Source organism: Mercenaria mercenaria, chromosome 10, assembly GCF_021730395.1.
Source record: "Mercenaria mercenaria strain notata chromosome 10, MADL_Memer_1, whole genome shotgun sequence".
NCBI classification, from domain to species: domain Eukaryota; kingdom Metazoa; phylum Mollusca; class Bivalvia; order Venerida; family Veneridae; genus Mercenaria; species Mercenaria mercenaria.
This window is the reverse complement of record NC_069370.1, coordinates 30,310,846-30,334,003: the sequence shown is the minus strand read 5'-3', so window position 1 is coordinate 30,334,003 and position 23,158 is coordinate 30,310,846. Positions and strand designations below refer to the sequence as shown.

The following is a 23,158-nucleotide window of genomic DNA, read 5'->3' as shown; positions in this document are numbered from 1 at the left end:
TGTCTACAAAACATTTTTCGGTCTTACCTGAGAAAAGAATTGATGTATTTTACTAGAAATGCAATCATATTTCCTATTAATTAGCTTGGTTGCATTGTTTGCTTCCGAAGGATCTTCTTACAGACTTTGTTTACCATAAATACCGATTAGTCTTTAAAACAGTTATTAACATAAGATATGACTATAAACATGAAATTTAAAAAAAAATGTTGCAAATAAGATTTAATTATCAAATTCAGTTTAAACTGAAATGATTTGCGAAGATTTTTGTGTTAAAAATGCACACACTTATTTGTAATTAATATCGTCAGGTAAAGGCGAGTACACACTTTGATTCATTCTACCCCAATTGTCTCTACCAGGCTGAACACCACTGAATCCGGCTGTTCTTTACACTTACCTTATAACGTTTTTTTCGACATTTTCTAGCATATCAGATTTTCAGAGACATATATTCCAAGGAAGAACTATACAGAACTATTGACTAATATAGAAAAAAACAAAAAGAAAACTGGGTGTAAACTTTTATATAAAAAAAAACTACAGTTCGTTAAATACAACCTGCTGAACTTACTCCGTTACGCTTCTTTCGATGTCTCTTTCGAGATATAAAGGAATAAGATCAGTAATTCGAAAGAAGTCCATAATAAATAGATCCTAATTTTCCCATTTTTTGCGCAAATTCGTGTAGAACGAGTGCTTTAATCACACATTTTCACTGCTAGAATACATTCTGCGTGAAATGAGACGGTATTCATGTTTATACACCCCACATGGCAAGTTTTGCAGATCGAAACCGGAAGTAGGTGTTTATTGCCCGGACGAGAGCAAATATGCGCCATTTCTAGGGTAGCAGACCACAACTGACTGGCATTTCACTAGAAACTATTCAACTCCATATTTTCTTTTCATTTTTCGTTTATTTTTGATAAAACTTTCATGTAAATAGGTGTAGGAAAAAGTGATGTTCTCTAAAGATACATAAAGACGACCTGAAGTTGTCGTTTTTTATATGAAACAAAGAAGGATTTGATTTACTGACCTTTAACCTAAAATTCTTACGCCGCCATTTTTATCTAGCATACGGTAGAAACATGCCGATTTCGATAGAATGCTATACATACATACTGGAACGAGATAGAGTCAAAGAAAACACGATGCCATTGAGAAAGAGCACGAGGAAAGTAAAAATGATTATCACTACTTGTGACGAAACCTATGGCGGCTTACATTTGATTTGAAAGTGATCAGCCTATAACAGGTATGATATTAATTTGCTCATGCGCATGCGCAACACTTTAACCATGTTCCAATGCAAGAGAAGTAGATTGATAAACATAAGTGCCTCATCATTATAAACATATTTTTGTTGAAATGTCCTCAAAGACATGAAAACGAGACATCTAAATGGTCATTTCAACAATCATATTTTGATCAATGCTGATAAAGCGGTAATTATGCTACTTCAGGAAATGACTTCCCTACCAGTATAACGATAAACGCAAATACACAAAAAGACAAGAATTGTTAATGATCAAGTGAACGACAATACTTATTATACCTTCAGTGCATTCAGCAATAGTGCTCAGTATCATTACCGAGCTAAATCCCAAAACCGGATATAGTTTGAGAATAAATTTTACACTGTTATTATTTCAAAACCGTCAAAGTCAATGTCAACCAACATTCAAAAGGCAAGATCAGCGTTCGGAATTACTTCCCTTGTAAAAAAATGAAAAATAGAATGAAATATTTTATATATATATGGTAAATGAATCCGATTCCGGTTAATGGGGCGTTGGGGCGGCACGTAGAGAGTTTTGTTAGAGGATTCAGTAATTATTAATTGCTTTATTTTCTTTGTAGAATACTTTTCTTTAACTTCATTGCAATATGTTGATTGCAGAGTCAATACTTTTAGCATTTGCTTCATGAAATAACTGCACTTCTGCATTTGTCATGTAAACTTACACAGCCAAAAAAATATGTCTCATTTTAGTTGATGTTACAAAGTGTTTGTTCATTTGAAGGGTTTTTTTCGCAACAAGGTTATCCCGTAACTTTTCTTTGATCTTATTTAGTACAGCAGTCGTGTTCTTCAAGACAATTAGTTACAGACATTTGAAAATAGGACCAGTTGTGCGTTGCACTTTGAAGATTTTCAGTTTTATAAATTGTAAAGAAGGTTGGCTGGTTAGTTTGTTGTTTGCGGTCTTTAATAACATATTTCTAAACGAACCAGTTGTGCGTTGCACTTAGAGATTTTCAGTTTTATATATTGTAAAGGTCGGTTGTTTAATTTGTTGTTCATGGGATTTAGTTACAGCCATTTTAAAAAGGAATCAGTTTGTACGTTACACTTTTAATTTTTCAAGTTTTATACATTGTAAAGAAGGTCTGTTGTTTAGTTTGTTGTTCGTGGGAATGAAATAATTCCATGTCTTAGTATTGGTGATACACTACTGAAATAATATTTTGTTGTTGATGTTGTTTCAAGTATAGAAGACATTTGTCAAATTGACCTTGTTTATATTATATAGCTGGCGAAAGAAGAAATTCAGAAAAAAAAACTTACACGAGAGAAAAAAATTGTTAAATGATATTTGTGTATTCTGCATTTAATCTATAACTCTTCTCTATATATATGATAAATTATCAGCATTGTATTATTTTAAATTCAACTAGTTTAATATATTTATCTACGCAACATTCTATCGTTTACATACTTCAATCGCAGGACTGGACCCATATCATGGTTCAAGAAATGCATTGTTGTACAAGTCATGTTTCATTCTAAAACAATGTTAATTGATAATTCTATGTTAAAGTTATTACAATTTTTTTTTGTATTCTCAATCACTACACGGTGACTTACTTGTAAAGTAAAATGCATCAAGAATGCATTTCAAGTTCGCATAATAAGTAAAATATCTACGTCTTCGTTCTCCGATAGCTTTTATTTCCCCCAAGAACAAAAATACATATCATATATTCTCAAGCTCAGTAAAAGACATCTAATCTCTAATCTAATCTAAACCCGCCCGCTTAGCTCAGTAGGTAAGAGCGTTGGTCTACGGATCGCTGGGTCGTGAGTTCGATCCTCGGGCGTATGTTTTCCGTGACTATTTGATAAACGACACTGTGTCTGAAATCATTAGTCCTCCACCTCTGATTCATGTGGGGAAGTTGGCAGTTACTTGCGGAGAACAGGTTTGTACTGGTACAGAAACCAGGAACACTGGTTAGGTTAACTGCCCGCCGTTATATGACTGAAATACTGTTGAAAAACGGCGTTAAACCCAAAACAAACAAAACAAATAATCTAATCTAACCCATTATTTTCTAAAAAACAAGGATTAACATTTCATTTGTTTCTGCAGATCCTTTTAACGTGAAAACTTATATATGCAAGTTAAGAGAAAGCAAAATAGGGTTGCACAGCCCTCACTTTGACCGCAGACAGCGAAAAATGAATTATTTTTATCATTAGTCTATTTTGAGAAATATAAGTGTATATTTAATAATCTATATATGGTTGAAATTAATTATCAGGAGGAATATGTACGTTTGAAACACCTGTATTAATTATCTAAGATGTAATAAAAGTGTGATTCAGTAGAACTTTTGGTCAACATGCATACTGTAGAAATATTTCATCGTAAACCTTTCATAATTAAAAAACGATATCAAAAATAGTTTTGGATTATTTTTAGTCAGAAAGTCGATATAGCGTTGTGTCAAAGAATAAGAACAATTTCACCCACATGTTCTATTTTAAGTGCAAACGTGTAATAATAAGTTCAATGGCAATATACTAAATCCACAGAGTCATGCATTAAAGTGCCACTTAAATATAATTTTTGTCAGCTAAATAAGATGATGTTCCATATTCATTTGTACGAGTGTTAAATTCCTGATAAACTGGTTCATGGCTCCGTCTTTTTAATTATTAATTCTCTAATAGTACGCTTTAATTGTCGATCCTGTTTTTTAATGAAACAGGCGTTGGTTGAGTCAAAAGCTCAACATTTTTCATGTTAATTACTAAGAATATCTTGTCGACATTACGTGGTGTATGGAAACGGCTTGTAAAGCAAGCATTTGCTCGATTTACATGTATAATATCTCGCATAAAATATTCTGACATGTGACTCATTTCATAACATTTTGATGCCATGTTTCTACCTATAACATATATCTTGTGTTGCTCAATACTAACTCAGTATCATTATCTCTATAAGATCGGTGTGCTTTCACACTGTCCAAACGGTTGAATGGCTATTTCATGATGCACGAGTAAATCATTATTGTGTCAACTCGTGCTGTTTAGCTTTGTGAGCAATAATAATAACATCCTTGCATATACCTTTTAGTTCTGTCATACTTAGATATTACATTTATTCTATCCAAAATGGTCACTGCATTTTGTTGTTCATTTGGGGATATCAAAAGAAAATACATTTCATGTATGGGTACCAAATTAAAATGTTTAGTGTCTTTAACCGTTTCTTTATTGTGTTCACTAATCGTTGCATAGTTTTGAACAAGTTAGTTACTGTCCTACTCGATGGCAAAACTGACTACTGAAATTTAACAAACAGGGATGCCATGGTACTGTTATGAACGAGTATATTTTCCGTTTTGTTTATTGCCTATTCGTGGGAATTGGGTTTGTTCAACTTATGATAATTATAAATAAAATAGTGAGGAGATCCTAAACGTTAACATGTTTAAGGAAAAATTGAGGTTGGTTGCCTATGCACAGATAAAAAAACGTCTAGAGCAATTTTTGTCTTCGGATAGTAGCAATTGTTTTAATTGTGTCTTTCCGTGTTCCTTCTGTGAAAATAGACGTTTTCTTTCATTTTTGTGCGAACTTCTTTTTCGCGAACGTATATCAGAAAACGTGTATTATACTGATTGTATGAAATTGTATTATAAGAATAAAATTCACGAAATCAAACGCAATACTTTATTAACAGAGAAGTTAAAACATAAATAATGTAAAACAGTAAATTCTAACTAAAATTGCACTGAAAAATGTTTGGAACATCTGTTTTACAAAGAAAAGCGGTCCACAACTCTGCACTTGAATTCTGGAGCTTGTAATACTGTTCCTGGCTTAAGTTCCCTTGGATCATTTGATGGTAATTTACCGGCAGATGGCGCGAGAAGTTTATGCTTTTGCAGAAGTATAGTAACAAACAGAAACATCCGGTGAAAGGTTTTGGTCACGCCCATACACGATCTATTACCAACTCCGAACGGCATTAAATATCTGAAATAAAAACATACCGCTTATGATGAACAAAACTCTTACATCAGAATTTTACAAACTTTCATTACTGATAGTGGAGAGATTCTTTAAAATTGTAAACAATGCTTAAATATTATTAGAAATAGAAATATATCTTAAACATTGTCATCAAACACGGGTATATATATTTTTTGTTGGAATTCAATTTTTTTTCCCGGAAAGATATTTTGATTTTCTTAAAAGTATTCAATGCCGCATCTTTCACATTAGATATTAATTTTAACGGCAGAAAATCGTCGTCAAATGTAATTATCCATGAAAGTGTGTATACAATTAAATGTCATGTAGGGATAGTCATTTGTTGAAAATACCAGTATTTCAGTGGTAGTACAATGTCACTCTGTAGCTAATTTCAAATTTGTTCTGTGTGTACTGTTTTTAATATGACACACGTTATTGTTTTTAGACAGAAACATGTTTATTTCATGACAATATAAGTGTAGTATAGTAATATGAAATTTGGACATAAAATCCTTGTAAGATTTCAGAATTGTTTAAAACTTCGTGCGTTTCTTTCAAAACTGATCAATTATTACATTTCAATATAAAAGATGCACATATTTCACACAATAATATTCCATAATGCATGCAACGAAAAGCCAAGAATAGATTATAAAAACATTCAGTTGATACTTAGGAATTTTATGTAATTAAAACTGTGAATATTATAATATTTCAATGTAAATCAATTATGGTTACAAATAATATATATAGCTACATATTACGAGTTCTTCCTTATTTCAGCTGTGTAATTTTAGCGATGGGCACTTGTTCCGAAGGAGGAACGCAGTGAAAATTCTTGATTAACAGGTAAATATTTTATTAATTCTGGTATCAAAAGTTTTGCGAGATAAGCAAATCGGTCTGATTCATATTACTTTATTCGATCAACCTGTATCTAATTTTCATCAATCTGGTTAATTGCAAACGGTCCCGGCGAGGTTTTATTTACATTTTTTTCATCCTGGTAACAGTAATATAAAAATTAACTTATCAACCTGGGGTATGAAAATCTGTTATTTTTAATCAGACACTTAGAGAACATCTCTGCATCACGCTATGGTAAATTAATTACTTGTAGTATCTGGCATGAGTTGTTTACCTGTTTCTAAGCTCATGTTCTCTTGGGATCACATTTCCATTTTCTTGAAGAAATCTCTCTGGTTTGAAGACCCAGGGGTCTACCCATAACATATCATCATGATGAACATGAAATTGGTTACCATAGAGCTGAAATTTGGAGTATAATTATATGTAATTCACTGGTAATATCACTCTATAAATCACTTAGCAAAAAGGTAACTGTATTACAACATGTTGTTTTTTACTTCTTTGAACAAAAGTAGAAATTTGAAGAGTTTTCTTTCGAAATAGAAGGAGGTCAATAGTTTCAGATTATTAAGCTGAAAGGCCTTTTCATAAAATAATGCCCGTGATTAGGCCAGTTAAGCTTAAACTAAGTCAAACTTAGTATGTACTTTCACTCGAAATTTGAGATACCCAACACTCTAGAATCATCGTAATGAGTAATCACTTTAAAATAATCTTATGACTTCCAGAAAATATGCTGGTGTTAGAGGCATCTTTTATAGTCAAACTAGACACAGGAACTGAGTCAACCGCTTTATCCGAAATCTAGTTATCTAGTATAAGTTTACATACCGACGTTCCTTTTGGAATAACATAATCGTCTATAGTTATATCTGAAGAGGTGTTTGTATGCGTGGCTGAAAGGCCAAGATGTGACTGGTAACGCAATGTCTCGAGAATACACGCATGTGTATACGGCATATTTTGCAAGTCGGATGGTACGGGTTGTCGATCTTGACCAATGACAGCATCAATTTCTTGGCAGATTTTCTCCTGGACATTTTGAAAATGTACAAGTAAAAAGTATATTCCGGACAGAACCCCGCGTGAAGTCAAGGTAGCTGAAAATGTACAAAAACATTGTTTGCAATAACTGCAATTATACTGGACTGATTCAAAAGACTTTATAGCTGCAGTACGGAAACAATAAAGACCTGCACCATTCATTTTCACATTATGGTTTCAATTATATTCTTTATTATAGTCTCTTCACTGTACATCAATATACAACATAGATCATAAAAACATTAATACAGTGCAAAATTTCATTTATATATGAATTATAAGAGACTGCAACAAATAAAATTGACTTCTACTATTTAATTACTAATAAGCTGCAGATAAGGGTATACATTATCATAAATTTGTTGAGGGAATGGGACTTATATCAGCGAGATTCTAGTTCTTTAATACTAAACAGACACTATTTGGACGGATTTTGTGTAAAAGAGTAACCATTAAAAAGTATTGTCCACATTACCTTTTCTAAAGAGGAAGTAGGACGTATGTCTTAAAACGAAAAGAAAATAGATTGGTTGCCCCTTATGGAGATAGTAGTTTAAAGCGTTTCCTACGTCATACAGTGTTTATTACATTCGTTACTTCACGTTTAAAGGAGATTAAAACACGTGAAGCTGAAAAATATATGTAAGAATAACTTGTCCTATCTTGACTGAACTTACATGTATTGATCAGATCCATCACCACACCAAGTATCAAATCATCAGTTAACCAATGTTCTTCTTCTTGAAAACTAAACATTGAGTGCAACAAGCATTCGCGTCTCTTTGTTTTAAATTCGTCCTGAAAAAAAGAGAAAGAAAATATAAAACATTTTGTCAGTAAATATGTCAGTTTCTGTAGGGTAAATGTCACATCCACTCAGTTATAACATGATATGGGTACTTCCCAGTCTGTAATGGTGGCACTAGCGTGTGACTGGTTAGAACTTCCAACTTCCAAAAATCATAAATATACTAAATAATGTTAGCTTTTGTATTTTTCAGGATATTTGAAACAGAGATGAGATACATCGTAAACATACAAATTCATTGTTAGTGAAAATATTGCCTTTAAATGTTTGCGTGTCATATATTTTTCTCTCCATAAATTGATGGTCCTTGTTGGGATCACGGAATACATTTAGTTTTACTAAAAAGAATTCCGCTTTTAAGCTGATGCTAGGTGGCATGATGCATGTTTTTATATTACTTTATTTCATTACTCTCATGTACAGACTTAATCAGAATCTGCTGTTATTTTGCTCGGTTAACTTCTATACTTCCAGTAACATAACGAAAAGAGTGCCAACAAGTGGTAAGTCAACTCAAATCCTCTTTTCTGTTGTCAGTTTGGATGCTCTATGAAATATTTCTATCAAAGAGTATGTAGTTTGTCTGATTAGACACGTGCTTTTCCTTTGAAAAAAATCATCATCAGATGATTTATGTTGTCAAGGAAACAAGCAAGCCTTTTACAAGACAATTATCATTAGATATAATGTGGGATTACTTGTAGCATTTTACTGTGGAGGAAATATTTACTTCATTTACGAGCCGCACAGGCTATGGTAATTAACGTACCACATGGAAATTGTAAATAACTAAATTTTCCTCATACTAGTACATTTCGACGGCTTAAATAACCTTAATAATGTATTAGTATAACACAACAACTCCTGTGATGTTTATTAATTAACTTAAATATGACAGGTTTACCGTACTCAGAAAGTACATTTCAATAAGGGTTTAATTAGTTTTACCCAAGAACAATAAAAAGTAATTATCATGCGAAAACAAAATTAATTAAAAACTGAAAGAATAAGTAAACATTTAAGAGTCTCCTGTGTATTTTGGGATATTAAGAGAATTGATAAGAATTATGACGAAAACAAAGTCGAATACGAATGAATTTGAACTGGGGCCCAATAGATAACGGCTTTACGCCTATGCTCTCACTGAATAAAGCCCCGATGCTATATTGTGCGTTATACTGCAAGGTGTTTAGACAAGTGAGCACCACCATCAAAAGAATGTAGTTACTAAGCTATGTGATGTTCCTAAACATTTTTCACGCAAGAAAAGACGAAGTATATCTATATAAAAATACTGGTTAAAAGTATAGTTTTTAGAAAAGCCCGGTTATCTTGTCAGTTCGAAGCATGTAAAATCGAAAGTTTTTAATCCTATGTAATTAACTCATATAAATGCTAATTCTATTCTTTCCTAAATGAGTTCTAGTATAATTAACCCATACATGTGCTTCTTTAAGTCCTAGCCTTTTAAGTCGTAAAAACGTTCATATCTGGAGTCCAGATAGTTTTGTAAATATAATAAGTACATTTAAAATTTTACGTTAGTAACTATTTGTTAAAATGATTTTAAACGAAAATTCTGAATAATCCAGACGAAATTGCTGCATGAAAGTGGTCGTTTTACTTGTCTGCGCCGGAAACTGGTCCTATCCGGAATATGCTTCCCAACCAGTATAATTAGAACCGCAAAAAGAAAAGAGATATTAATGATCAAGTGAACGGAAACACTGATAATACCTTTAGTTTATTCAGCAACGCAGCTCTTAGATTATTTCTACTCCTTACGGTTCTTCTGTACAAATCACCATAGTAACCCGGAAAATATCGCAAAACCGGAAGTATTTTGAGAACAAAGTGTACAGATGGTGTAATCATCTCATTACCATCGTGGTCGAAGTCGAGCAACGCTTTGAAGGCAGGATCAGAGTCCTCCATAATTTCTCCTGTAAACTGAAAAAGAAAAAAAAAAGAAAATTTAGATGTTGTTGGAACAAACAACATTGGTATGGCTACTAGATGGCGAGTTGAAATAAAAAAAATCTGTGATGTGTGGCACATCCATATGACCATAGGCCTCTGATTTTTCCAAAAGGAAAAAATTGACCTGGACTAGGTCTTTTATAGCTCTGTGGTTGGTACAGAGAAACATTTGATACCGGCCAAATATTAAAAAAAAAAACGAAGATTACTTACTATCTCTGGAGCATTGATGATAACTGGGATTTTTAGCACATGTTGAAATCGTAATAAAACGTATCTTATGGTCAAACCATATGCTCAGTCAAACAAATCTGTTGACAGTTAGCTGGGACAGGGAGAGAAAGGGGTCTCAGGGCCGTTTCTTAAAAGTTCAAAAGTTTTATTCTAAGTTCTCTCATAATAATAAAAATGTTAATAATAATAATAACAACAATAACAATAATACAATGTAATCATATTAACAATACTAATAAATTTATTTCAAAGGTTATAACTTGTACCGTTTTCAATCAATTTTAAGACAAAGCTGTGTTATTTAATAATGTTTGACATATATTCTTAACATAGCCGAATAGTTAAAACAAATCTATTTAAAATGGTGTTCGTGAAATACCTTACACCTAAATTCTAACTTTGTCGTAAGTAGGCTTCGTGAGTTGGCTTCTCCCAATATCCTACCCTTTAATCTACCCTTTACCCCTCCCCTCAATCCCTTGTTTTATATTTTGCATATAATTTAAATGCACTTGTTGTACTTTAAAGCAACCCGTCTACCTTATATTTCCGTTACAGTTTCTCAGTGCCTACTATGCGATGCATGGCTCTACGGCTGTGTTTGAGGTGCTCTGTGCTTCTACCAATATATTTTATCTTTCGTGAAACGGGCCGCTGTTGTTTCTCATTGAACCAAAACATTCATATCTTAGTCTATTTTAAGACAACTTAACGCATATAGAATAATAATAGATGATTTGCTATTGCTTTGAAGTATATTATCAGGTGATATCAGCACTTCACGCGCGTTTGAAATAGATGTTGTAACTAAGATAATAAAGATTCTGATTTGGTAGGAATGCCGGCCAATTCATACAATGCTGAACTGTAGCAATATTTCAACAGCAACTGAAAATTAAAAAAAGTTTCCACCCACAGGTCAATAACAACATCCATTTAAGGCAATACTTAATACAAAATTCAGTAGCTATTTACAAAATTGGGTCATGTACTTATGTGACATTTAGAAAGAATTTATTACAAGCTGATTAAGTTGATAATCCATTCATGAGTGTTGACTTCCTGATGAATATTTTGTTCAAGGTTTTATTTCATATTTGTTTCACTAACAGCTTACTTTCTTGTCATATCTATAATATATAAAATGTATAGTTTTAGACTTAAATTTTCTTTTTTTATAGCTAGTTTCAACCACATTAAATACTTTGAAGAAGTAACTTTCTTTTATTAAGCTAAAACACAAATACCATTCCTAATAATCGCAACGGACAAATAATTGTATCATCAACGATTACTTTTTGCTGTAGCCTCAAGCTTTTCCATCTGAATTTGCGCGTTTTTACTTAAATAGTCTATAGGCTTATTTACTAAATAATGAATAGTTTTCTTCTTATAGTTTATACTCATTATTAAGTTTATCTCGTTTATACTGGAGCCATGCATGTCCATCCGTGGGCCCCGAGTATATCAAAAAAAAAAAATAATCAATGAATTTTTAATGAATTTTCAAGTAATTACACATAAAGGGTCCCATCATGATACGATGAGATACACGCATGACCAAACCTATAGGTCCAAAGTCGTGGTCAAACTAAAGGTGAAATAGCTTTATTTGGTAACGGCAACATGTGTACTAGACTGCAGGAAAGAATTGCAGGTCATTATGCCCAAGGTCAAAGACACTCTGGGCGACCTAATATCAAACACTTTTATTTCATGTTCCAAATCCTCTTAATTAATTGATGAAAGGATTTGTATGAAGCTAGCATCAATTATTTACCTTATCAAGGCAGATTGCAAGAGTCCAACACCTTTCCTGTATCACACTCAGTGACAGCTCAGATTGCAAGAGTCCAACACTTTCCTGTATCACACTCAGTGACAGCTCAGATTGCAAGAGTCCAACACCTTTCCTGTATCACACTCAGTGACAGTTCAGATTGCAAGAGTCCAACACTTTTCCTGTATCACACTCAGTGACAGCTCTAGTTCTTATTTCAATTACTGACTAAAGTAAACGACATCGTTTTTATGATCGTCAGTTTTGCGAGTGTTACATAATTATCATATGGTTGATTTTGGTTTTAAAAACAAGTTCGAAGAAAATATAAAGCTGAGTCTTACTTAATATCTCTTTGCATAATATTTTTAATACCATTTTTTTTCTTTTTTATCAAGATCTAATTTAAATTCTTAAATTTTATTTTTACTTAATTTTTAGGGTCAATATCGTTACTTTCGTGACGTTAAACTCCTGAACTTGCAAAACATTCAACTACACAATTTCATAAAGTTAAATTACTTGCATGTATCATTATCATCCAATCACATTTCTTTGTAATCTAACAAGTTTCCAACACCTCGAAATACATGAATTCGTATAGGTTATCTGGCTTTGCTCAAACGTTTCTGTTCCTCCCCCATCCCCATCCCACATTAAAAACGTTAATCTAGATACTGATTAACAGTATCAGTCATTATTAATATAATTTAATAACTAACAAAAGAAACAAAGCTTAAACCTTGACCAGATTTTCTGAACCAAACTTTTACAATGCTCTGCCTATTCAGCTCTTCTCAAAAAAGCAATGAAAAGAACACTGCACATTTGTTTCGTTCAAGTATCCTACAATAAAAAATCTTCCAGCGATGTATTATGTTAATATAATCTGCAATACAATTTGATAAATGAATATGATTTGTTGGCACAAACTCACGCTAAGCTATTGCTATATACAAATGTGGTGTTCCTGATATTGTCATAAAAGATAACAAGAATATATTGCAGTGCTTTTACTATGCTTAGTCACTTAAACGACCGCGTCAAAGATTTCAGTTACACTGATATGAAGTTTCATGACATATTTTACGGCTCAAATGTTAATTACTGTTAAAACTGTTACTAAATTTAAAGTGGAATTATATGCATTTCTCAAGTAAAAATCAAGCTTAAATAGATGTACATGTATAAAGGATGGAGAACATTATAGCTTTTAACCCAACATACCAAACTCTTCCTGTTACCAGTACAAAATAATAAGTTTCCAAATATGACTTTTCTTATTTTGACTGGGGCAGTCTTTTTAAAAAACGTCAAATTGCAAGCAGGAGTTGCTTCCCTTCTACTTCAGAAATTTCCATTTTCAGGTAAGGGAGATCATTGCGCAGAAGATTGAAAAAATATCTATTATTTTATCCGTCCGATTTCTTTATTTTTAAAGCATCAGCTTCAAATACTAATGCGGCATTATCGTTAATTTAACACATCTAAATGCACAGCAACCGAAAATTGCTTTTATAGAACACTCACCCAAAACACACTATATGCAGTATTAGATGCGTATAATGCCACTTTAACTAGTGTGTTGACTACTGGAATCTCCTGCCCTTATTATTCAATTTCTTAGAATAAGACTATAGATGTAAACAGGTGAGCAATATTGATTCTGGATTAGCGACATATAAAAAGTTTTCATAGACTTACTGTTTGATGTACTATTCTCATACAGTTATGCAATGGACTTCATTTTGCAGAATAAACCAAATTACAAAAATATCAACTGCCCTTTTTGGTGGTTGAATAACATCACTGACTGCTCTGTGTGTTTTTCTGCGGATTTCCATGGCTCATTTCGAGCATGTGACATATAATACAAAATAACTCCATCATTAAAACAAAATATATTTTATTATGCTGGGATGTAAAAATTGTCTGGTATAGAACGAAATTAAATTCTAATATGCTTTTCTCTGTTAAAACACTCTTACGCTAGAATGTCATAAACCCTTTAATCAAACTTACAACAGACCATGCCAGTGTGCTGTCGCTAACGTATTCATTGTTTGTAAAGTTGTTTTGTGTGTGTTGTTGGATCTGTTTGATTTCCAGTTTTATATTGCTACCGAAGTCATGTGTGTATTATTCTTTTATATGCAGATTGTTGATTGTAAAATATGCAATATATATATACATAGAGAGAGAGAGAGAGAGAGAGAGAGAGAGAGAGAGAGACACGGTGCTAGGGACTAACTAATGTATTAAAATTAATTCGTTAATTCACATGTCATTCTAATGATTTTATGAGTACTTGTTTGTATTAAGGCCGTAAATAGATTTAAGATAGCAAAATGTTGATTTATAATTATTAAGTAGAGCTAAACATACAACCAAGATGCTTCGTAATGACTCATCACTGAATGTACTTCTCGAAGAATTTGATCAATGGCATTAAGATCTACCCGCACCTTTCATTAGTTTGCATATGATTCACTAAGTCTCACAGTCTATACATTCCAAAGGCATTTTTCTCAAAATATGTATGAGCAGAACAATATAAAGAAAGTCCATGTTATGAGATAGCTCCTGTTATTCTATGGATGAAATTAGGCAATGTATTAATGAAAAATTCGTTTGACAAAGCCGAGACATAATCAATTGTTTGTGTCCTGAATATGAAACGGATTTGAAACTTTCTATTATTAAAAAGAAAAAGAATTATTTGTTATTTTGTTTTAGAAACCTGACGCCATGATCATTATTCTAATCATCAGTACAAAAGATACTGCAACGTTCAATCAACTGCACCAGCTGGGAAATTATCACAGGAAACTAAAAACAAGTCTATGCAATTAATATCTAGATATACATTGACTTACCATTATTCCTATTAGTTTACACAGTGTTGTTTCTAGGGGTTCGATGATGTTGACGTCATTGCCCTTGTCTCTCGTTATTTTCCGTATAAATTCGTTAATTTCCGTCTGTTGCTGTGTTATATAAATGTCATTTCCGCTTCCAGATGAATACATGGCTTTTATTGTTGCCCCTTTTAGCTTTTTACATAAATCGTCATAACGTCTAAATAAAATGTCTTTATAAGAATCTGCAATATACTGCCCGATAAAAGAACCAGGCCTGTCGCTCGTGTAATCTGACAACTGTTTTTCATAAAATGCACTCCAAATTGTATCGGGAGAGTTCAAAACACAAACATTTTTCCCAAAAACACTGAACATAAATACATCTCCATATTCTTTACTCCATTTTGAAAATTGCAAATGAGCAGAATTTATCGACAGATGAAATCCCTGACCTACAAATGGAAGTCCCCTTGGTCCGGGTGGGGGTCTTCGTTCTTTTTCTTTTGATCTTCCAACAAGTGTCCAAAGTACGACGGCAACCAGAACGAAACACACAAGTATAACAGTCACGATCATTTTAGTTCAATTTTCTATCAATGTTATCTTCTCCTGTAAATCTGAAAATATAAATTATTTCTCACGTTCTTTAGCACTCAAGTCTTGTCGGATAGCATCCATACACTACTAGTATATTAACAGAAAGCCGGTGAAATCAACAGAAATTGGTGCAATTTACTTTACTTTTATTTTTACGTCTGTTTCTCTTCCTTCAACACTCTTCCTACCGTCTAACACGTGTTTTATGTTTATAGTAATTGCATCTCAGATACTAGCATTAACATTCTGCCCTCAACGGCTTCATAAAGCAACTGATTGAATAATGAAATAACTAAGTGTATAAATAAGCTAACGTGTAGCAGGACGATTTTGATTTGCCACTAGCCGAAATAAGGTTTACGTACTTAACGCCTCGTTTCTCCGCATTATTTATGTATGGTAGCGCCATGGTCGTATTTTACGTACGTTTTACGTAACCGCACGCCGATTACGGAACAATTTAAGGTATTACAAGGATTTCATTTTTTAATGAAATGTTTTTTTATGGTTTTCCATATCAGTTGTAAAATGTTTAAAAATAGTAAATGAACATATCTATATATATGAGGAGTGTACATGCCCGAAGCCAATAAAATGAGTAATCGGTAATTAAAGATTTAATTTGCATACCATCTAGAAGTAATTTATTACTATCCACTGTAGCGCTTTGAAACTGAAACAAAACATGACATTTGCATGATTTAAGGGGCAATAGGGCAGATTGTTGCAATAAATTACGTTTAATTACAAATATGATGTTATATGACCTATATATATATATTGTAATATATCACGATTACTAAGGGAAAATCAGGAAATTATATTAACCGAACAAAGAAAGGGTTTCTACCTCGATTCCTTGAACAACGTATACGCGTCCTTTCGGAAAAGTATGAGAGGCAATTTATCGTGTACAGAATCGAACTTTATTTTTAAATCATGTACATTCTACTATCAAAATGGTTGATTTACTAAGAACCCAAACTTATTCATCTTAGTTGTCATGTAAAATTTCTGTTTCACTTTTGCCTTTTACAACTTCTCCAGGTCACATCACATACTTTTACACAAAACTATTCTATGCGTACTTTGAGTTTTCATTTTTGCAGATGTCTTTAACAAGTTTTGCAAACTTTAAAGGCGACTGTCATCTTCCAGTGGTAACTAATAAATTTAATTTTAGATGCAATTACCTTGACAAAAACTTATGATATACAGATAGCACTAGTATATAGAAACGTTTGAAACTAGACATGTTGGAGTCAGTTTAATTATATAAGACAATACCATTCATTTTCATTACATTTTTGGATGCCATCTAATAAAGGAAAGCTGTATTTTGAAGTATACCTTGAGCTGTTATATTTGCGTATAATGAGATATTATTTCTTAATTACATATATAATCATAAGAGAAGTGAGTTATTTATCTAATATTATGAAAGATTGGCAAGAAATTGAAGTAGTATTATGTAGTGCATGCTTTGACGGAAATAAGAAATGCAGAACGTTAAATAATATTGTTATACATCGTGGTGCATTAGAACTTATATTCTTTAACGCGTTACGTATATCGCTTAACGTCTACTGTAAACCATTTTTTTTCGCGCAAATAAATGTTCGCCTTTTGCCGATATCAGACTGATTCGCGGATATTAATTTTTGCGTTTTTGCAAAAAGTTAAAAAAATAATGTTTGCGGGTTTGTATCTTAATCTTTATTTACCTTATGTTAAGAAGCTCTCCATAATATGCCCGATGGCCCATTTCTGATCAATAATTTTCGCTGCATTATTGCCGATAAATTAAACAGTTACAGTTATTCTCTTATTGTTTGATAGGGAACAATGGCGTACTTCAGTGGTATTTGAAGGCTGCTTACAGGTACAATAGTCGAACGCTTCGTAAAGAACTAGTGCGCAAATTCGTATTCACACCCAATGTGAAGCCGGACGCGAAAATTTTAGGTTTGTTGTAAGAAAAACATTATTCGCGGAAAGGTGAGCGAAAAAAATGGGCGCGAATATTAATTAATTTAAAGTATTCTGGAACATGATTTCCTACAAAGTATGACATTTTCTAAGTGGTTAAGACATTGCATTGAATTATCTCCTTTTGTTGCAATCGTGTCAGAAAGATTTCATTTATTTAACCGGTGTTCTATAGAAATTCAAGATAGCTTTGATATTTGAAATACCAAAAATAATTTGAAATAGTTTTATCAAGATATTGCCAAATACTTTCGCTCATCTGTATTCAAAATGTCTAATCGCTAAATAGAATGATCGTATAGGTTCACAGGGACTCCATAGCCGAGTGGTTAAAGTCGCTGACTTAAAAACACTTGCTCCTCACCGATGTGGATTCGAGCCTCGGTTTGGGCGTGAGGAAGTCATCCAGCTGGCGTATGGAAGATCAGTGATTCAACCAAAGTTCCCGCCCGTAAAAAATAAGGTATAGAAAGGCATCTAGAAGGTTGCCATATGACCTACAGCTGTTTAATTAAACAGACGATTATATTAAAATTATCAGCATTAAAAAGAAATTTAAAAAGAAATTAGAATTAGATTTCCTTATTCCCGATCATTATATTATATAAACAGAAATAAATATCAGCTAATTAATATATCCCATATATATGTTGATAATGATTACATTAAGGCGGCAACTATGGTGATGATGATGATGATGATGATGCTAAGGTAATAAATTCAAGAGCAAATTAATTTTTTGTCTGGCTACAAAGTCATATCTAAATCATATATATTAATTATGCAAATGTGCTTTTGAAACAATAAGCATGCTTACTGTTGGCGAATCCAAAAACCCGACATTAAATCACGCTTATAATAAACACATCTCATTATCCCAAAAATATAACAATTATAACGAACCTGTATCCCAAGAATCTTTAATACACAAATGACTGTAGCACACAAAATAAACCTCAGCATGTGTTTTCTCTTTTTTTTATGAATGAATCGACCAGGCCAAAATGATCAAACGAACTCATCCCGTGAGATTTTTATGTATTATGAACCAGATTATAACCAATACGAAATACTTCACTTCCTAATTTCCGATTTGTGAGAGTCTAAATTATTTGACGAATAATTCCTTTAGGGCCTCAAGTGCGTTACTATAGAAAAGGCACCCTCTCCAGTTATTGCTGATGAATACTGTATTGTTGAAGGAAAAACATCACTGGACAAATAAATACTAGTTTTGTTCACACCGTTTTGACAGTCACCAAAAAGTGGGGTAAAAAGTGAAACGCAGTTCTTTTATTAATATTTCTTACGTTTTTGTTGGTAGGTTGAAGCGGTATGTTTTCGGCAACACTCATTTCCTCTACATAAAAGGAGGCAGCCGTGAACTCTAGATATTTTTTTCATCAATGCAGTTAATAAATTACATCATTGCATCTTGACAAATGTAATTGTTTCTGTAATAACTCTGATCATTATTTGATACATTTTATATGTTCTCATTGAAATTGAAATATTACTTTTATTATGACATTGTGGTAATTTATTACACCTTAAAGACTGTTTCAAATCTTTATGTCTTATACGGAGAAAAGAACGCTAAAAGCAACGATATTCCTTGCAAATGCATGACAAGATATACATTTGCACAATACAATTTGATTACCCTTCACAGGCAGACAGTAATCCGTTGTAATAATATTCCCACGAATAAAGGAAATAGAATAATTACAGCCAAATTCGATTAACTGGTTAGTTGTGAAATAACTTTAATTACCACAACACGCTTAGGGACTATTTGCATAGTTTACATATTACAAAGTCATTAAGAGAAAATTAAAAATGCGTTAAAGGAGCGAAAAAGTAGGAGTGTAGTGATATTCAGTTTTATACAGTATCCATCGCGTAAAACAATTTAATTAATACTATCTTCTCTTTACTTACAATATAAAGTACCATTTATTATATGTACTTCCGCTCAAGTTCTTTTCTTAGATAGATGCACCAACCATTTTATTTCTATTTAGAATTCATCGTAAAAAACATTTATTAAGAAATTTCCAGTGATTATGAATGTAGAACGGAAAATGTTTAAAGTAATTAGTATTGTAAGGGGCAATGATTTGGAGTCGGGCAACGCAGACCCCATGAAAGAGGCTTCATATTTAACTGCGAATTAGTAAATGTTTGTATGATATAGCCATTCAACGACGATTAGTGAATGCTTGTGTATCAATCTTAATGCATTTTTTAGTTCTATACAGCTTGCCTATAATACTTAAAATAGGATATTTTTGTTGACGTTCCACATTTTTAAGCTTGACGAATAAATACTTTGATAAAAACGTGTTATATGTATAAATCTATTAAAAATACATAACTTTTATTAGCGTGGATTCAACAAACATAACATAAATTTTACTGCTATATTCCATGAATCAAAATTATCATCACCTAGTGGAGGCTAATAAATTTAACATGCCATCTCAAGCGAATACTTGGCCATTTAAAAACATAACTTGACAAACTCTATATAATACAGAGGACGACTGAATGAACATCTAACATTAAATATAGTGTAGTATATTAGTAAATAGAAATGTTTGAAACTAGAATTGTTGGACGAGGAGTTTAATATAAGACAATTTACATATTTTGATACCAGTCTCAGTTGTGAAGAACACGTTGAGCTGTTCTATTTGCGTGTAATAATAGATATGATATATAAAGATTAGAGAAGTGTGTCATGCATTTAATATAATGATAAAGTGGAAAGACTTTGAAGTATTACATATACACGCATTGCATTCTTCGAAGGAAAAAAAAGACTACGGAGCGTGAAGTAATGGTGTTGCAGACGGTTTGCCTATCGGTACATACTGTTAACGTTTTAACGTCTTCATACAAAGTCAGAACGACTCTCGCACTTTATGTTTCAATATAGGATTCCTAGGGCATGTTACAGAAAAAGTAAACCACCCATAAATTCCATTTTCCCAATCGCCGTGTTTATTATATTGTAACAGTCTCAGGAAAAATGTGCAGCCTCGACCGGGATTCGAACCTCTGACCTTCGGCTTACCGTGCCAACGCTCTACCAATTCAGCTACCGAGGCCACCCGATACGAAAACCGCTACACACCTTCCCTCTTATTGCAAGACATTGGCACTCCTGGCCAATGTCTGCCGCAGACTGTTAACCGAATTCAGATGCACACCCCAGCCAAACTGCTTCGCCCTGCATGGGCTCCAAGGGTGAGCATCCCGGACGATCCCCAGATGTAACAGTCTCAGGAAAAATGTGCAGCCTCGACCGGGATTCGAACCTCGGACCTTCGGCTTACCGTGCCAACGCTCTACCAATTGAGCTACCGAGGCCACCCGATACGAGAACCGCTACAATATATACGGAAAAGTAAAGGGATCTATGCTTACAAAAATAAATGCAATTTTTATACGATGATGATGATGATGATGAAAATGATGATGATGATGCAGATAAATATATCTGAAGAGAACAACCAAATAGTTTTGTCTTATTATATCATATTTAACTAGTTGTGCCTTTTAAAACAAAAACAAAACATACTTACTGTTAGGCGAACCCCAAACTTTGTAAATCAGTCATTTAATAATGAAGATGCTAGTAATATACACTAACGTTATACTCTCGGATATTTATTAATATCATATTAATAAGACATCTAATCGTTTCTCTGAAATATAACGCTTATATATGAACCTGTATCCTTAGCACCTTTCAAACCACAATTTCCGTATAGTATTAAAAATAAACCTCAACATGTGTTTTTTTTTTTTTGTTGTTTTTAGTGTGTGTGAATTATAACATATCTACCAGATTATGACCTGTACGAAATTCTTCGCTTTTATAATTTCCGATTTATGAGAGCCTAAATTATAAGAAGAATATTCACTATGGGGCCTTAAGTGCACTGCTGTAGATTAGACGTCCTGTATGATCACTGATGATGACTACAGTATTGTAACGTTTTCTTGTCTACGTTTTGTAATGCTCGTACGAAAATGCTGGATAATGTTTAGGTGCATGGTTATAAAACACAGGGCAAATAGTATTTTTTTCATACCGGTTTGACATTCAGTAAAAAGTGGGGGTAAATAGTAGAACGCACTTAGTCAAACAAGTGATTGTGTTTAGGTGAATGGAAAGAGAATCACAGAACAAACAGTGGTTTTGTTCATTCAGTTTTGACTTTCACTATTAAAAGTACAGTAAAAAACTGGAACGCTACAAGTCAACTCGTCCTTTTCTTTACGTTCCTCGTCTTCTTGTTACCACTTGAAATTCATATTTTAAGGCGGGCGAAGTCTTCTCAGAGGCACTGAGAAGTTGACTGTTTCATTTCGGATAGCTTTGACCACACATTCAGTTAACAATAAACTTATGATATCATGTGTTTAGAAAATTGGTTGCTTCATGAAAGCAAACTTTCTAAAACTTTAATTCCAACATTTTATATTATAATTTACTTACTTATTGATAGTCAATAGTCAAAACTATTTGACCCAGGTCCTGAGGATAAAGGGCTAATAATCTTGACATTAACCTTCAAGTATTAGGTGATTTATATATGACATCAGTATGCTTTCCACTTTGAATCTCGCCTTTAGTCGAGAAAACTTATGTTGCTCTATAGGCTGGCCGATAGCATAAACTATGCACCGGTAATATATATAAAAAGTCATGTAATAACTTCTTAAATGAAACCAATACATCATAATTGTAGGAGTAACAGTTAGCTGCTTATATATTACGTTTGAACGAATATATTTTATGTTCATTTCTATTTAACATTTTCCTTGCAAAAATATGACAAGAAATACATTCATACGAAAGTACGAGTTGACCAGCCTTCGCAGACAGTAATCTGTAGTAATTTACATTCCCACGAATCAAGGAAATAGAATAATTACAGCAAAATCTGATATACTGATCAGTTGTGAAATAACTTCAACAGCCGCATCACGCTTAGGGACTGTTTAACATACTTTACATACTACACGACGTTAGAAAAAATCAAAAAGGCGTTAAAGGAGCGAATAAGGAGTGTAGTTAAATTTAATTTTATACATTATCCAGCACGTAAGAAAAGTGCAACTAACATTTCTGAGCTTGACTTATAAGGTAAAATATAAATCTAATTCTGTTCATTTTCGAATATATATCATAATCGACATACAAATATACTCTAACCACATGATTAAAAAATTGTTAATATCTTAAGTTAATTGGCACTCTGCATCAGAGTTATAGGAGAATAATGCTATAACATATGTGAACAATTCTACCACAACATTAATGGCAATACACATATCAATCTGCAATAAAATGAATACTGTAAAATACTGAAGATGAAAAATGTGTACTATTGCATGTTTGTCAAAGAAATGGGGTATGAAATCCAGTTTCTTAAGAAAACCTCGCCAAGGAAAAATATTCTAGCCTTCACAAAGTGTATTCAAGTAACAGACCTTGAATAAATTATGAATACTTTTGAAATTAATTAGTTTTATTAGAAACTAAACAAGATTGACAAATATTGAAACAAACTGAGTTCCATTCAAAATACTTCCTGAGGCTATTAAACAGTTTTCGAGTCATATTGAGCAGCCGGTCGGTTTTGATATTGAATGACATGTAAAAATTATTCCTTGAACTTACCTAAAACTATTTTAGTAGC

General features: G+C 32.8%; 1 protein-coding gene across 5 annotated transcripts; it reads right to left on the bottom strand.

The window, feature by feature from the left end:
• Positions 1-4,958: 4,958 nt before the first annotated feature.
• Positions 4,959-21,174, bottom strand: LOC123559538 (cytochrome P450 2D20-like). 5 transcript variants are annotated; one of them, XM_045351444.2, is made up of 7 exons: positions 21,032-21,174; positions 14,871-15,472; positions 9,738-9,950; positions 7,870-7,990; positions 6,980-7,248; positions 6,420-6,547; positions 4,959-5,278 (listed from the first exon to the last, which is right to left on the bottom strand). In XM_045351444.2, the coding sequence occupies exons 2-7, from the start codon at positions 15,429-15,431 to the stop codon at positions 5,059-5,061; spliced, it is 1,512 nt and encodes a 503-aa protein (XP_045207379.2). In that variant the 5' UTR covers positions 15,432-15,472; positions 21,032-21,174; the 3' UTR covers positions 4,959-5,058. The 5 variants fall into 5 exon arrangements, with proteins under 5 accessions (XP_045207379.2, XP_045207382.2, XP_045207383.2 ...); XM_045351447.2 differs by lacking the exon at positions 21,032-21,174 and adding an exon at positions 18,345-18,488; XM_045351448.2 differs by lacking the exon at positions 21,032-21,174 and adding an exon at positions 18,259-18,365.
• Between the last annotated feature and the right edge of the window lie 1,984 nt (positions 21,175-23,158).